General features: G+C 37.5%; 1 protein-coding gene across 2 annotated transcripts in view; it reads right to left on the reverse strand.

The window, feature by feature from the left end:
- The window catches only part of Serpinb7 (serpin family B member 7), a 52133-nt gene that overhangs the window by 24042 nt on the left and 10466 nt on the right, over positions 1 to 17625 (reverse strand). The window contains exon 1 of one of the 2 annotated variants that reach the window (XM_078029912.1): positions 7382 to 7399. The exons of the other annotated variant lie outside the window; for it this stretch is intronic. Within the exon in view, the coding sequence (XP_077886038.1) occupies positions 7382 to 7390 (9 nt within the window). The 5' untranslated portion in view covers positions 7391 to 7399. Of the gene's footprint in view, positions 1 to 7381; positions 7400 to 17625 lie in introns of those variants that run through there. 2 annotated transcript variants of the gene reach the window in all.

Below are 17625 nucleotides of genomic sequence, written 5' to 3' on the forward strand. Positions count from 1 at the left end.
AAATAAAAATTATACAGAAAAATATTAAATTGATTCCATCTCTAATGCAAGTACTCCAGGGTGAGGAACTGTGGCTCTGTCACTGACGCTGAGAAAACTGAAAGTTGGAGGCACAGTGAGGGGCACTGGTAGGGCTTAAGGCCCCCAAACAATCAGGGATTCTAATCATATTTTAGACCTGAAATAGGAGTATTGCTTCTTAAATATGAAACAAATAAGACTGACATTAACAAATATGCAATTAAGTCTATGAAAATGAAACAATGATTTTTATATTAAAGTAAGTAGGCATAAGAATCTCATTTCTTTCCGGGGGCAGGGTGGGGGAAGGTATGCTAAATTCTCTCCCTTCAAAAGAGTTCCCGAGACTTCATGCTGATTGCTGAAAATCAGAGACAGCACTAAATGAAATGGATCACTCTTAGAAAGTAACATCCAGGGCAAAAGCCCAATAATCTCTTCCAAATATTGACTGTGAAAATTAGGTTTGGTAGAGGATTGTGGGTCTATTTCAACACATTGAAATAATGTGGGTAAGATCCTTTAAAATAAGACCTGAAAGATTTTAATGGCCCTGTATGGGGACCTGCTTGCACAGTCCCATGGGGGTCTGCAAGCTACCTGGTACCATATCCCAAAATGCATTTTTCCTTGCTCAAGCCCCAGTTTTTCTGGTTGCTTTGCAAAGTACTACTTTATTCCTTGGAGAAGAAATGTATTTTCCTATTTTTCAACATTATTTTTCAATTACTCTCTAAGCAATAACCACAGATATTCAAGTTTGAATTTTTCAGTCATCCTGGTAACTTGCCACAAAACTGTCATACCAAAGAGAAGAAAAGCAACACAGGAATTAGTTCATTCAAGAAACAGAGTACATAATTTTCTTGGCTAAGTTAATCTTATGGCAGAGAGATCATACTAGATTAAAAAATAATTACCAGAAAACAAGAGCCAAGACATTCCTAGACAATTATAAATTCTCAAGAAATAACTTTTAGAGTGACAGGTAGCACTAAACAGGATGTACTTAAACACCTTTGTACAGACATGTTCACAAATGCTGAAAATAAATTCCAAAAATGTTCTTCCCATAATTGCTTTTATTATCTTTTTTTAAATGCAGATGCACTAGTTTTTAGAAATGAAAGCAAGATTCTTTGCTCTTCATCTGAGATCAAGTCTGAGTCTCAATGGCTAACAGATAATTTTATTTAAGGCTGAACTAAGGCTCTATGCTCCAAGTGTCCATCAGGGATGGAAGAATCAAAATTGGCATGAGGCCAGAACTGTGATTTTCCTTCCTCCCTTAATTACTTTCACAGCAACTTAAAAACAATTAATTAAAGCATGAGTTAAAAAAAAAAAACTAAATTCTGAAAGCCTCAAAGAAGTACCAAATGACTTGGATGGCAGTTAAATAACCAAGACTACTGAAAAGAATATAAATTACATTAAAGCTGCAGAAGATGCCAGTGTGACATTCCCCCGAATGCCACTGTGCAGAGAGAGCAGTAAGGAGATTCCTTTCAAATCATAAGAAAACGTGGCTTTAAAAGACTAGCTTTTCTTCTCCAAAACAAAGCACATTTTGATGTTTCTTGTGTAAATACTTTGGCTTAATATTCAACTAGGTAATTAATTTAGAACTTTCAAGTTAATGCAAATTAGCCAATACTCATGAAAGTTCTTCTTCCCAAACTTCAGACTTGAGGTCCTCAAACCCTATAGCAGACTGAGACTTACTTGATTATATACAGTATATTTCAATCCAAGAACTTTTACCTTTCATACATATAGTCAAGTTGCTATTGGTGTTAAAATAATACTGAAGCTTTGTTTTAAAAGTCTAATTTTTAAAAAAAAGAAAAATGATTTTTAAAATAAAGCAAAAAAAAACAGTCACAAAATAAATTCAATAAAGCATGAAATTATAATGACAATATTTCTTGGACCTAGACTTATTGTTTATCTAATTGATCAATTATCTGCATTAAATGCTTGTTAAAAAACATGATCTAACCTTAGGATAATTTTGGCCATACACAGAAAATTAATCCTAGTTCATGGTGCCTTATTGAAAAGAAGCCTTCATATTTATTAAACTAAAATATACATATCAGAAGGTAATGAATAACTATTAAACACGCTGAGTTTTTAATTCTTATAAATAAGTCAAAGACGATGCTAGAAAAACAGTTACTACTCTACAAAAGTATTTCAAGTCTTTCCACAGATTCAAATTTTGATCAATGTCTCATCAAATGAGTAACTCGTTACACTATTAAAACACAGTTCAACACTATTCTCAAAAATCCGTACATTCCAACACGTAGTGCCTTAAGTAAGAACACTGGAAATATAGAATCTGGATCGTACTTAATTCCCTATTTATCCATTTAGAGATGGGACAAAGTTCTCCACTGGAGCTGATCCCCTCCATGTCACCACTGAAAACCAGGCACCAACAGGCCGTGAAGGAGAGAAGTGAACAGATGAGATGGTTTGAGAGTTTGATGAGTTCAGTGTCTCAGATACCAAGAAGCAGCCAAGATTCACTCATTTCTCCAATCTCTCTCTCTCCCTCTCTCCCTCCCTCCCATCCTCTCTACACAGCCAGATTTAAGGGTAGACTTTGGAAATATTTACCTTACTGTCTTCATAGAGGAGGTTGGGAGCTGGTTGGGCGAGTCTGAAAGACTTCCCTGCACAACTTTGAAATATAAAGCCTCTGACTCAGACACTCCCTGCTTGCTTTTGTGATGACCATGATAGGTTTAAATAATGCTATTAAAAAGAAATTATGTTCAGGCCCTTTGTGGAATGAACTAAAAGAAGTTTGTAGAGTATTAGCTACAGCTCCTATTCAAAATAGTCAAAACAGAAATTTTCAACAAATGAACTTTTGGTATGAAATTGTATTTAATTTGATACTCAACATCACATGGTATTTTTGTATAGGACATGTAGTTATCCGTACTCTAGGCCCAGCTGGGAATTCAGTCACTGATTTTTGTTATTGCTATTTATTTTATTTTATTTTTTATTAGTTGCTCATGACAATACAATGATCTTGACATATCATACATTTTAATTAAATGGGGTGCAATTTCTCATTTTTCCAAGTGTACAAGTTTCAGAATCACATTGGTCATACAGTCACCTATATACATACAGCAATACTAGTGTCTATTTTATTCTGCTGCCCTTCCTATCTGCCTTCCCCTCCCCTCCCCTCCCATCACCTCTCTCTACCCAATCTCATGTGACACATTTCTTTTTTTTTTCCCTCACACCATCATACATGTATTCTGTATAACTAAGGGGGTCTCCTTCCATCTTCTGTGCAACTCCCCTTCTCCCTCCCATTCCCTCCCACCTCTCTTCCCTATTTAGTGGTAATCTTCTTCTTATGCTCTTCCTCCCTACCCCATTTTTTTTACTCCTTCCCCCTCCAGTTTTTGTATAGAACAAGAGATACAACAAAGCCCCTCCTTTGAGATTCATATTCTGGAAGCTGCAAGTTCACTATTACAAAAGAACACAGTGCAATATGAGAGATTTGAAAAAAGCAAAGATCTGGAGAACAACATGTGCATTTTTTCATTTACCATAAAACAAGAATTCAGATCAATCACATTTTAATTAAATACATATGTATATATTATATATATATATGTATATCTATATGGTATATCATATATATGTATATCATATATATGTATATCATATGTGTATCAAGTGATACATATGATATATATGGTATATATGTATCATATGATACATATGATACTTATATATGATACCTCTGTTGGAATTGGGGAATACTGCATTTTGGGGGTAAGTGAATTGACCTCTTTGCGAGGAGTAATATTGTCCTTAGTGTCTGACATTACCTTATACATTATTCCTACAAGCATTTGCCCACAGTCTTCATTTTAATTGAATGATTTATTGTTAAAATTGAATATCTCAATCATCTGAAGCTTTCTAGGGTGAATATTGAATCAGGCAGCTAGATGTGTTTGAATATATTGAACACATGGGGGAAATAGCTGCCTCCATCAGAAGAGTACTACATTAGGGATAAGAGAATAGAAAAGTAACCACACCAAAAAATGAGAAAATATGATCATGATTAACTCCAGAAAAAAAAACAGATTATATTCTGAAGCATATATCGCAGTGCACTTGATTTTGGCAGAGGCATTACTGGGGATTGAATTCAGGGATGCTTTACCACAAGCTTCTTCCCTAGTCTGTTTTGTTGTTTATTTTGAGACTAGTCATGCTAAGTTGACGAAGCTGACCTGAAATTTGCCATCCTCCTGCCTCAGACTCCTAGGTCACTGGGATTACAGATGTGCACCATCACATTCAGCTCCTGGTACACTGTGGATAAAATTCTCTTCATTGTAATAATTTAAAAGTTGAATTTTGGACTAAACGAAACTTATGATGTGTTTCTCAGGGAAATTAAGAGGAGATTTTAAAGGGTGAGGTGGAACAAAGTTTTGAAGTAGTTTATTATCTTTCCATGAATGTAAGTTTATAGATAGTCTTCAAAAGTCAAAGCACAAAAAGTCAACATTAGTTTGCTATTTAGACATTCAGAAGAAGATGCGAGAAGTAGCCTTAAAAGCATTTGAGCGTGTTGTTCCTACTAAGTGGAAAGCCAAGTGGGAGGTAAAGGACCAGCAGAGATTGTTGATTGACATGGTAAGTTTTGTGATCTCATGTGGACTTCTCATCACTTAGTTCATATGTAAACTAGAAGTAAAATATGAACAAGTTACTAGATCTAGGATTAAATCTTAACTTGGCAACTCTAACTGTGTGATCTGGAAGTAACTTAATTTCTCTGTGCTCAATTTTTTCATTCACAAAACAAGAATTTAGATCAATATTCATGATAATCAACAGGGCAATTGTAGGACAGACCCTCAACAGTGTTAATTCCTCTTTCTACCTCTTCTCTACCACCACTTTGCCCTTGCTATAGTATATCATATATCATTACTATGCAACATTAAAAGAACTTGGTCACTTCTGCCACTCTCATGCAGTATTTTTCTTGCCAAAGTCTGGGGTTTGCCCCTAATATCCCTCTGATATGGTACTTCTGTCCCTTTCAGGAAAATAATGCAATGACCTCTACTAAGGACTTTAATCATAGGAGGACTAGGTAGGATTGGGTGGCTGGGAGTGAAAGCTCAGAGCTAACAGCAGGGAGAAGTAACTGAACTGCGTGGACAATGATTGTGGAGGAAAGAGTGAGGGTCACCAGCTTGTCCCAGATTTCCTGGGACATCCTGAACTTGGCATCCTGGAACTCCCTCAGTCTTGGTCGAACATTCATGGAGACCCACCTTCTTCCTTCAGGTACTGTTTCCAGAACTCTCACAAGACCTGCTTATCTGATGCACCCAATCATGACACATCGGGTCAACTCTCACCAGAAGGCATTTCTGCCACCAAATTTTCCATCATCTGCTCACCAATGCCTGATATTTTCATGATAGGAGACTTGGGCTCCCATTCTACTGTCAGAAGTCAATTTTAGAAACCAAATGAATCAAAAAAGAAAAAGAAACCAAATAAATCATCCCCCAAAGAATGCACACAGCATGAATCCATTATGAAAAGATCAAGCCAAGCAAAAGTGTATTTTTAAGAATGCTTCTTTGAGTGGATAAGACATGCCAAAGGGGTGATCGCCATAGTTCCCTCTAGTGCAGGAGAGGTTCTTTAGGTTATGGAATACAAAAAGGGGCTTTAGGGGTCCTGGCAATGTTCCGTTACATTGCATGTACATATTGAGTACACCTTTATGTAAATGAGTTATATTTTGTAAATTTCAAATTCATAAGGAAATAAAGACATCAAAGTCTTCAGAGATAAGACCATGGCACATTGACTATAACTGATCATTTATCTGATCCTGAGAGCAAATTTTGATGGAAGATGGGATGGGATCCTGAACCAAGAACAAACAAGTAAGAATTAAATGCTGGCAAGACTGGTTTATAGCAAAGACCAGGAATCAGTACTCTCTCCTACCATCCCCAAATCAAGCTGATTTGCTAGTTGTGATGCAGGCTGGCCCACCAGAAGAGGAATCCTGTCTATAAAGCAATCTAAAGAGATTTCAGGCCTCTGTGCAGGATCATCGGCCATCTATACAGTTCTCCAGATCCAGTAGTGAACCTGGGTCACCTACAACAGCAGCCCTGAACAGAACATTTGCATATCAACAATGTATTCACACCAGTATCCTGATACACAGAAGCAGTGATGAGATCTGATACTCTTTCTGTCTAAAGTCTCACTCCCAAAACGTTTCCACACTGCTGTGGACTATTTGGTCCTAAATGTTTTCCACATGCCCTTGGGAGGCAAAGAAGGGCTGACAGACTGATTTACCATTATTTAATGAACCAAAGTAAGGATAACTAAACAAAATTTTATTATAAAAATCTTAGAATCAGGTTTTAAAGCCTTTCCGTAAGTGCAGTCTGCACCCAGTCCAGGCACCTGCTTATTGATGTTTGAACCTCATTTATGAGATTGTTTCTCTGTGACTCAGAGCACAGCCCTGACCCTAAAGAAACTTACACACATTTAGCTTTCCACCAGGTTTCAAAATAGCATCTGACTAAGGCAGTCATTATGTGGTTCATTCAGCTTGTATGTGATCAGATTTGAATAGGTAGTTTTCCAATCTCTATTCTCTATAGTGACAGTAGTTTTACTGTAACCATGCAAACAAATCAAGGATCCACAGTACTTATTAGCCTGTCTGAAAACATAGCACTCTGGAAGAGGGTGCATCAGTTGATTAAATGGACATCAAAAGACTAAAGCACAAGAGCTACAACTCTGTGTTTTTGGTATTCATTTGTATTGCAATTTGTCATTGATCTCTTGTAACCCATTTTTTTCACCCCATCTTGTGCAAATTTGCCTGAAATAATGAGCTTAAATAAAATTTATACAACATACTTCTTATCACTCCTCCGGACCCCTAAGTGTTTCTGTTTGTTCTGTTTTCCATCCTTTCTTGCTCCTCCTTCTCTCCAGTTGGCCTTGGATTGGAATTTTCCAGAGATGCATCTGTTGTGTTAGTTATCTCATTTGGCCTCTCCAGATGCCTACCTGAACTCAGCAGCTTCAGACAGCAGCTGAAACTCGGGGTGTTAGTTCATTCTTGTCTCCCTGCCAGCTTCTCCTACACCCTTATGACCTGGCAATGGAAAGCCACATCTGCACCACCCAGCTCCTCCCTACAGTAATGCAGTCTTGGGTTCACTGAGGTGGTTTTGCCCCATGAAGAGTGGCTGGATACAGGGAAAGGTAGATTGGAGCCATGGGTGGTTCATACCTTTCCCATCAGAACATGTCGCACAGGGGGCAGCAGCACATCCCAGTCCTGGCTTCAGCATCACAGTGTCACACTGTGTATTGTTCCCACCTCCACCTGCTGTGCACAAAAGGTTTACAATCCTGGTTTTTCCAGCTGAATTTTTTCCAAAGTACAATGTGCACCAAAATGACTATTCCTGTGTAGTGAAAAACTGTTGGAATTAGAAGGTACCATCGAATTACTGTTGCATGGCTGTCAATTTTGTCTACTTTTACTCCTTCCCATGTAGAAGGAAGTCTTGGTAGATTTTCCATAATCAAATAGAGCAGTTACTGTTCACCTCTGTGATGGCTTGTGAGTAGAGAGGAATAACAGATCATTTCTGAAACTAATTTTTGATTTAGCCATTGCTTTCTGATGGAGAAGTTGTTGATATGGAAAATATAAGCATACAAATGGATCTCCTATTTTCTGTATTCTCACTCTCTTGATAACTGGGTAGAGTGAACCAAAATACTTTTAACCTCACTTCCTATTCTCTATCTATTGTAGAGGTAAAGTACTTTCAGGTCATGAAATTGTTGGCAAGTTATGAGCAAGGGACCCAAATGACACACGAACTAGATAATCCTCCTGGGATTACTCAGAGTCCACCATAATTAAAGGTCTACTCACCATTGTTTTCTTCTCCACTTTAACTCATAAATTCCTCCCACTACCATGTGCAACAGTTTATTTACAACTAGCCAATCCCCAAATGACTTAAGTCCCAGAAGGAAACAGGCGTGGGAACTGGTAGGTCATGTCAATTCTCCCTGGCCGTACAATGATAACCCAAATTCCTATAGGCCTTTCCAGCTCACAGTACCAATGATGTCACACTGAATTGTATTAACTTGAGTTTTACTGTCTCCTGTCCTCACTTACTTACCCAGGGCTGAAGCCTACGATAGTGTTTGAAGGCCCCAAGGAAACAAGTCTGCCCATCAACTTCAGCTACCACGTGGGTCTCCCGTGATTTTCTGTGTCCCCTCTGGTTGCGCATCCATTTTCTTAGTCTCTGGGAAGCACCAGTGATCTCTTCATGCCCTCATGGGTGCCTACTTAGCAGGGCAGCACAACTGCGTGGTCATATGAAGAACTGAGAAGGGCCCTACCTCACTCTTACTACACTTTGTTGCCAGGCACCTAGCAGAGATGCTTATTGTACTTGGGTCTTCTGGAACTTGTCTTCCAAACAGTTCCTTTGGTTGATGCTTATCTTTGTGACCAGACGAATAACAGACATTTTTTTCTGTGCTTTTCATTCACCCACTGTACCCATAGTTACCCACACATAAACATCCTTTTCTGTGGTTCCTTGTCTCAGTTAAAATTAATTGTTACAAGTGGGCGCTTAGGGAGATAATCAAATCATCACATGACTCAAATATGCTTTAATTTTCTCTATTCTTACCACTGTATTCTCTCTTTAAAATTATCTGAATTATATTTTGATATTATTTCCAAATAAACCACTATCCGTACTTTCTCTTTTAAGTACATATGAATACAGAATAATCACTTTTTCCAATACAAGTCTGTCTTGATTATAAGGCAAAGTGCTCTATCTGGATCCAAAGTCATTCTCCCAAACTGAGAGTCATATTATACAGAGTTAGGAGAAGGTACAGCCTTCTCATAGTCATCCTCAGGCTAACTTCACAAGAAAAGAGAGGATTTTTCCATATATCTTTGATATTGTGACTGCCAATCTTAGAAAGTTTTTATTCATAGTAGTTTTACAGCTACTTAAATGATTTTTTTTCATATTTTTAAGATTGAAAAAACAAAAGCTCAAATTCAACACTTGGATACTCATCATGGTAAAGTTATACTCTAGGTATTGGAAAGCAAACTTATTCAGGCCAGAAACCAAGACTTCCTTCTCTTTCTTCCCTCATGTATATTATAGCTAATGAATAAAAGATATTGCATTAATGTCATGATCCAGGGTAAGTATTAGAAAAGAAAGCCAAGAAAGTGTAATCACTGAGGAAGAAATCATCAATTAGAAGTGGGAATCTTAATGAATTGTCATCTGACCTGGATGTTGGGAAATGAAGATGAGAAGCATTTCAGGAAGAAAACAGAATGAGTAAAAGCCCATGGGAGTCAATGTGCATGAGCTTTGTGTGTAGACAGCAAATACTAGTAACCTCGTGCTGAGGGGTGTAAGCACTTCAGACTCTGCTGGCTGGCTGGATGATGATATCATTAACAGGGAGAGAAAATCCATCAGGCGGAATGTGTATGATGGAGGGAGGGGGAATCATTTGATCAGCTTAGAATACAGCAAATTTAAGTTGCCCATAGACATCTAGTTGAAAATTCAAGTCTGTGAAATTCAAGTCTATGAAATAAGTGCTTAGTGATATGAATGGGTCTTTAACATATAGATGGTTAAAACCATGGGTGAGACTCCTAGACAATGGATAAAAACAAAAAGAAGAAAAAACAGATAAGGAAGAACCCTTGAGAAATTCCTGAAGGATAACCATAATAAGGATTCAAAGTCTAAAAAAACTTAGACTGACTAGTCAACTAATCATGACTAGGAATTAAATACTTCTGGGATCCAAGTAACACAGTGATGTGATTTTGCTGCAGTAAAAGTTGGCAGCCCAAGAACAGGGCAGAGAAAATGGATGGTTGTCTGTGGACTATGAAAGAAGATGTGATAGTGAGAGTGTAGTTGAAATGCTGGACCATGAAGTTCAGATTAGACACAGCATAATAAAGAGTAAACTGTTCCAGAGTACAGAGATTGTTTCAGGACCATGGACATCAACCCATGGGGCTCCCACTTCAAACTATTGTAACTGATGAGCACTGTAAATCTTCACAGGATGAACAGAAAGGAAACCAAAAGGCTTGATGGAATATAAGGTTTTGGACATCAATGCACTAGAATACAAGACATTAAGCACGTTTAAGAGGAATGTGGACTATACAAAAGTCAGTAAGATATAATCATCGTCAAAGACTTTTTAGGGGATAGTTTAAGAGTTGGGCAGATAGTCACAACAAAGTTGGAAAAAAGGAATTGATGTAGATGTTTATAGATTTAAAGGAAGAAGGGCAGGAAAAGATGATTCTTAAAAAACTGAAAATGATGATGGAGAGCCAGAAGGAAGCTCTCACTTTCTCTTGGCTGAGTTAAGGAACACAAGGGAGATGAGCAGCTTCCACTTGAGAGACATTTGAGGCCAGCACTAGGGAGAAATTTAAGATTACATGAGGCATTAGAAGAGGAAGATGTGGATTCTGTTTGAAATACAAAAATACTCCAGTAATGGAATACTGATGGAAAGGGTACGCCAGTGGGTGCTGGGTGTGGTAGTATTTCCAAACTAAGGAAAATTCCCTGCACATCCTAAAATAGTTCAGCCAATTTCAGCTTCCAATCTGGAAGCTGGTGCCATTTGTGTTTTATTTGTTTGTTTTATATTTTGTTTGTTTGTTCCAAATTTCATGCATTGAAATTTTAAATAAACTGTGTTTACCATATCTAATCCTTCCAATCTATCTAAGTTATCTATTTGAATAAAATCTTGTAGTAGCAAGTCCCAGGCTTTAATTGTGTGCTGTAACTAAGGTAATTCATTCTAAGGGATTGCTTGTTAGGTCTATTTTTATTTCTTGGTATATTCTTTGTTGCTTTACTGTGGGAAGGGCACAAAATATTCAATAAGTCTATGTGTCTTGTTTACATGTAAATATTGACTCCATTCTCCTTTTGCTCTACTTCCCCCCGCCCCGTCTTCTTTTCTTCTACTTGTGAAATGAATAATCTTACCTTTCATGTGGCAGTAAATACCATGATATATTGTTCTTCTCAGACACTTAAGTGCAGGCAACCATTCATCTTTTCTCACCAGAATTCCAAATACCAAGACCTCCTTGGCTTCCACTTATATGTGCCTCGTTACATTGTTATAGTCACAAACAACAGAAAAATGAATGCTAACATCATAGAAGTAGAAGAATTAAAACAGAAAATGTCATTAAGAAGCAACATTAATGATTCAATTTTTGGAAATTTAGTATTCATTTTCTATTGGTTATGACCATTACAATGTGATGAGGCACATATAAGTGTTCATAGAACAGACTAATGCAGGAGTTTCCCAAATAAGATCCAATTGTAATTTCTTAACATCCTGAAGAAAGTGATAAATAGTTCCATTTGATCTGCTGAATTATACTATCATTATATCTGAATACTATTATCTTTCATGAAGAATAAATATTCTGAACTTTCAGATTCATTAAGCATTATTTTGATCAATTCCAGTGGTAAAGTTCAATGTAAATGATGTACTTAGTTATCTATAATCTTCTACTTTTCTTGTCCTTAACAATGGTAGCTTAAAAACTTCTATCTATAATCTTCCACTTTCAGAATAAATTAAAATCTGCCCCTCCTGACTACAGAGTTTAAGGCAAATCACAGAGAGGTAAGAAATAGAGGGAAAGGATCGTGTAAGTTTTTTGTTTGTTGGTTTTTTAATATAAACATGACAGTATAGTGCATTTTGACATATTATACATTCATGGAGTACAACACATTCCGATAAGGATCCCATTCTCATGATTGTACATAAAGTGGAGTTACACTGGTCATGTGTTCATACATAAGCAAAGGAAAGTTATGTCTGATTTATTCTACTGCCTTTACTGTCCTCATCCCTTCTCCCTTCCCTTCATTCCTCTTTGTCTAATCCAATGAACTTCTGTTCTGCCATTTAAGTTTGTATATGAAGTCCTTTGCTCTTCCTTGCTCAATTCATTTGTAAAACTGAGCAGAACCAATAAATAAAAATCTTTGAGATTGTCCACATCCTTCTCTGGATAGCTCCAGATTGGCCACTGGGCATTAAGATAGCATTGCAAGGAGGATCACAAGTTCAAAGCCAGCCTCAGCAATGTAGAGAATAATACATCACAACCAAGAAAGGCTCATATCAGTAATGTGAGACTGATAAGTATTGGGAAGTGAATCAGTATGAGTCATTATATTAATAACCTGGAGAAAAGGAGATTGAGTAAACACAATCCTCCCTTTATCTCCCAGAGACTCTCCTACAAAATCTGGGAAGAATGCATAGACAGATGCTTAAAAATGCTAAACCAGAGAAGACCAGAATTCTAAGCACAATAAAGTCAATGAAGAGGGGTTTTGTTGTTGTTGTTGTTTGTTTGACCCCCCCCCACACACACACACCCTTAATACCATCCTGAACATAGCACTGTGGAACAGAGTATGATCCAGGAAAAACCCTGTTGTTTTGGCTTGAATAGCAAAGAGAGCTCCAAATCATGCTGACAGTGAGAGGGAAATCCCTCTGAAATATTTTCTCCCTACTTTCTCTGTTCTCACACTGTCTCCAAGTGACCCTGTGGTGGGGCTGTCATGGCTGAGCTGCTGGAACCCTCAAGCTCATTCAACATAGGGCCAGAAGTCAAGGACATGATGGGTTGTAAGTAAAATTGTACCAAAACCCACAGAAAACATGATTATGCATGTATGAATTAATTCCAACAAGTCTTGCAGAAGGCTTCTACAACTCATAAGGAATGGAGTTTGATAGGGATGCAGGACACAAGGTCCACAGACAAAAGAACCAATTGCATTTCCATGAAATAGAATAAACAAATGGAAACTAAAATTAAAAACACAAAAGCATTTTCAATGCAAAAAAAAGGGGTGTGTGTATATGTTTAACAAAATAGATACAAGATCTATATGATAAAAACCATGAAACTCTGAAAAAGAAAAGAGCATGACTTAAATAAATAGAGAACACACCATGTTTGTAGATTGGAAGATCCAACACAGTAAGATTTCAATTCTCCCCAAATTTCTCTAGGTTTTAACATAATTACTATGAATATTCTAGCGGAGGTTTTCATCCACAGAGACAAGATAATTCTAAAATTTAAATGAAATAGAAAATGAAACAGAATGACTAAAATCATGTTTAATAATAGATTTGGAGGAATCATAATATCCAATTTCAAGATTTAATAATCTAGACGGTATGGTATTGATACATAAATCCCTGTAACAGACTGAAGCATGGAAGTAAACCCACAAAAGTATGGTCAATCTGTTTTTAACAAGTGTGCAAAGACAGTTTCATGTAGGAAGTATTGTCTTTTCAACAAAATGGTCTTGAAACAGTTATGTATACATACAGGAAAAAAAACTTCACATAATATACAAAAATTTAAAAAAGAAATGGATCATAGATGTAAGCCTAAAATATAAGACATAAAACTATAAAATTTTTAAAGAAAACCTGACAGAATATTTCCATGACCTGAACAACGAGAATTTTATAACATGACCCCAAAATCAAGACCCATAAAATAAAAAGATACACTGAACTAAGTTAATATTTGAAAGATGTGCTCTGTGTAAGATGTTGAGGAGATGAGAATAAAATCATGGCATTTGCAGGTAAATAGATGGAGTTAGAGAAGATGATGCTAAGTGAAGTTAGCCAATCCCCAAAATCCAAATGCCGAATATTTTCTTTGATATAAGGAGGCTGATTCATAGTGCGGTAGAGAGAGGGAGCATGGGAGGAATAGATGAACTCTAGATAGGGCAGAGGGGTGGGAGGGGAAGGGAGGGGGCATTGGGTTATTAATGATGGTGGAATGTGATGATCATTATTATCCAAAGAACAGGTGTGAAGACACAAATTGGTGTGAATATACTGTGTATACAACCAGAGATATGAAAAAATATGCTCTATATGTGTAATAAGAATTGTAATGCATTCCGCTGACATAAATAAATAAAATAATACAATAAAAGATGTTGAGGAGAGATGGCAAATGTACATGTTGTTGGGAAATATTAACACCTTGCCAAAGAGGACTCATAGATATGGCAAAGAAGCAGATGAGGTTCCCAACTTCTTTAGCCATTAGTGAAATGCAAATCAAAACCACAGACCTATCAAAATATCTAAAATTAAAAATACTGACAATAATAAGTGCTAATGAGGATGTAGAATACAGACCTATGGAAAGTGAGAATATGAAAAAAAAAAAGAGCTATACTTAGAAATTTTTGTTTAAATACGAATCATCTTAATATATAGAAAAATTTAATCAAATTCACCTATCCATCAATCTACACATCTGCCCTTCTATATCTGTAATATATTGTATCTATAACATTGTTTTATATACTGGATAGAATAAAATAAATGTCCTTGAGTTTGTACTGACATAATTAGATAAATGAATTTAAAATAAATGAATGAATAAATGAATGACAGCTCTCTTTCACAGAGAGGTCCTAATTAAGAAATGTAAAATAGAGGAAAACATAAAATTGCCAAAACTAAAATAGCATAATAATAATCAAATACCTAAAAATTCTTGCAGGTAAAATCCATGATATATACAAAAAGTAGTGGGCAAAATTTTGAGGAGAAGCTAAATACTAGGATAGTCTCAAATATCTCCCTCATACAGGCAATTATTGACTGCAAAGTTAATTTAAAAAAGAAAGAAAGAAAAATAAAAAGAAAGAAAGAAAGAAAAAGAGAAGGAAGAAAAATCATTTATAGTAGTGAAACCTGAAGACACTATCATAAGCAAGTGGTCAAGATTAATACCCCACTAATAAAAAATACTGGCATCATGAACCCTATGATTTGATGCACACAATACCATTGCCAGAATATTCTTTCCCCAAATGGGTAATCTCTTTCCAACCACAACAAAACATCAGCTAAGCCCAACTGGGGAAGGGGTAGTATAAATAACTGATCAATAGCTTTTTTTTTTTTTCAGAAAAGAGAGGATGAAGGAAATGTCAGACTGAAGGAAAACAAGGAGGATAAGACAACTAACTGCAATGTGGGCATCTGGGTGGAATTCTGCTGTAGGAAAAAACTGAAATTTAGACTTCAGTTTAGTTAACAGGATCACACAATGCTATTTTTCTGGTGTGATTTATTGCATTATGGTCACATAAGACATTAGCATTAGGAGAATATAGGTGAGGAATACACAACAGCTCTCTGCCCTCTCTTTGTAAATTTCTGTAATTTTAAAATTTTAAAATAGTTAGAAGCTTTAAAAGAAAAGCAAATAATACCTGGCCACTATGTGAAGAATAGACCATAGAAATCAAGAATGGCAAAGAGAACAGCTGAGAGGCTGAGATACCTGGACAGGAGGTGGATAAGCATGGCTTTGAGCATCGGAGAAGGGAAAGCAGTACTCAGTGCCTGAGGTAGGTTTAGCAGCCCTTGCTCATGGATTGGATGTGGAAGGTAAAGTCAGAGTAGACAATATCTCACGTTTCTTTGGATTGAGTAACAAGGTAGATGCCTTGGGTGGTACTGAGGAGGAAACTGAGAGAGAAGCGAAAGTTCTCTTTTGATGATGTCAACCTAGAGTCACCTATGATCTATCTAGACGCTTTGCCAGGTAAGAGTTATACAGAGTCCAGGTAAGTGATCAGGGCTGGAGCTGTGAACGCAGCAATCACCATGCAGATCGTTGCCAACCAGGGCATTAAATACGATCACGTAGGAAGAGAGACATGGCAGAGAGCAGGGGGCCCCGGAGGGCTGCAGCCTAGAAGACGTAAAGAGGCAAAGCCAGTAGAAGATACTGCAAGGAAGTGACCGGGAAAGAGGGACCAGAAGCCCCAGGAGCCAAAGGAGAAGGTGTGTGAGGCAGGGGTTGTCAGCTGACACCGATGATGCTGAGAGGAGGGTCTCCTGGAAACAGAGGAGAGACCAGGGAGCCCACCATGGGGGAGCTACTGTGACTTTAACAAAACCTGTGCCTGGGGGCTACGGGGACTACAGGCTGAAGAGTGCACTGGGGAGGATGGAGTGCCACATGGCTCTCTCCAGAAGTTCTGATGAAGGAATCAGAGCATGGTCAGATGTGTACTTTCCAGTCAGAAGATATTAAATCATGGCTTGCTCCTTGGAATAATCTCTGAGGATGTAGGAGAAAGAGGTGATAATTTCAGAAGAAAAGCCTGGCAGCGTGAGCTACGGTAGGGTCCACTCCAGCATGAGCAGAAGATTACCTCCCACGGAACCTGGGCACCTCCATACAGCATCCTGCACCCGGTGTGTCCAGGAACACCACACCATGTTAACAGCAAGTGGATTTGTTCCATGATTTATTGAGCTTACTAGATCCTGGGTATATGTTTCTTGAAAAATAAAATATGATTCCCACCTGAGGCTTCATAAAATGTGATTCAAGGAGCTGAAGGTCTAATAGAAAAACACATTTAATAAACCAACATGTATGCTGTGGCCAAGGATGCTAATTGCTTGCCCAGGATACATTCTTCCTAATTTTCTTTCTAAAGATAACTAATTTTGATGGGAAAGATCATTGTGACCAGTTTTAAAAACCTATTTCCTACCTCTCTTGTAGACAGGGATAGAACATATATCTAGATTCTGGCCAATAGTTATTAAAGCAGAAACGTTTGGGAGGGGCTTCCAGAAAACTCTTGTAGAAGGCAAATGACTTCATTGTTCTGTGCCCATTTTATTTTTTGCTCTCTCTTCCTTTTCTTGCCTGTAATGTATGATGCTAAGTAGAACAGTCTCCCTGTGATTTGAGGACAATTCTGAGGGAAAGAACAAAGGAATCACAGAGACATCTGTCCTAATAGCTTTAAACCACCTGCCCCGGTGCCAGCAACCACCTCTCTAACTGTGAACTTCTAATTACATGAGAGAAGAAAGATTGTTTCTCAGGTGTTTGAAATTTGCCAAACTAATTCTAACATGAAACACACCCTGTAATAAATGTTCAGAAGGAAAAGAATAGAAGAGAATAATGGGATAGGAGGCATTTGCTGAGACTGTATAGATGAGGGGGGTTTTCCTAAGGAACACCTATGTCGGGATCTAAACTCTACCCAAGAGTAGAGCTGGACTGTATGAGGAGGTAGGAGTCATGATGAGCAGAAGGGAAGGAAGGGAGCATTCCAGGGAGAAGCCGCATCTAGGAGACGTGTGGCATGGGACAAGGAAGGATGAGAAAGCAAGGCTCAGGCTAGGTGGAGGCTCATAGGCTATCCAGAGGAATTTGCAATTTATTCCAGATGGAAAGGGAGCTCCTTAAAAGCTAAGTACTAAAAAGATGTTTGGGGATGGTTTTTCCTTACCCTACTTTCTAATTATTTATTTATTTATTGTGGCGCTAGGGATTGA

The sequence above is a fragment of the Ictidomys tridecemlineatus genome, chromosome 13 (assembly GCF_052094955.1).
Source record: "Ictidomys tridecemlineatus isolate mIctTri1 chromosome 13, mIctTri1.hap1, whole genome shotgun sequence".
Taxonomy (NCBI): Eukaryota; Metazoa; Chordata; class Mammalia; order Rodentia; family Sciuridae; genus Ictidomys; species Ictidomys tridecemlineatus.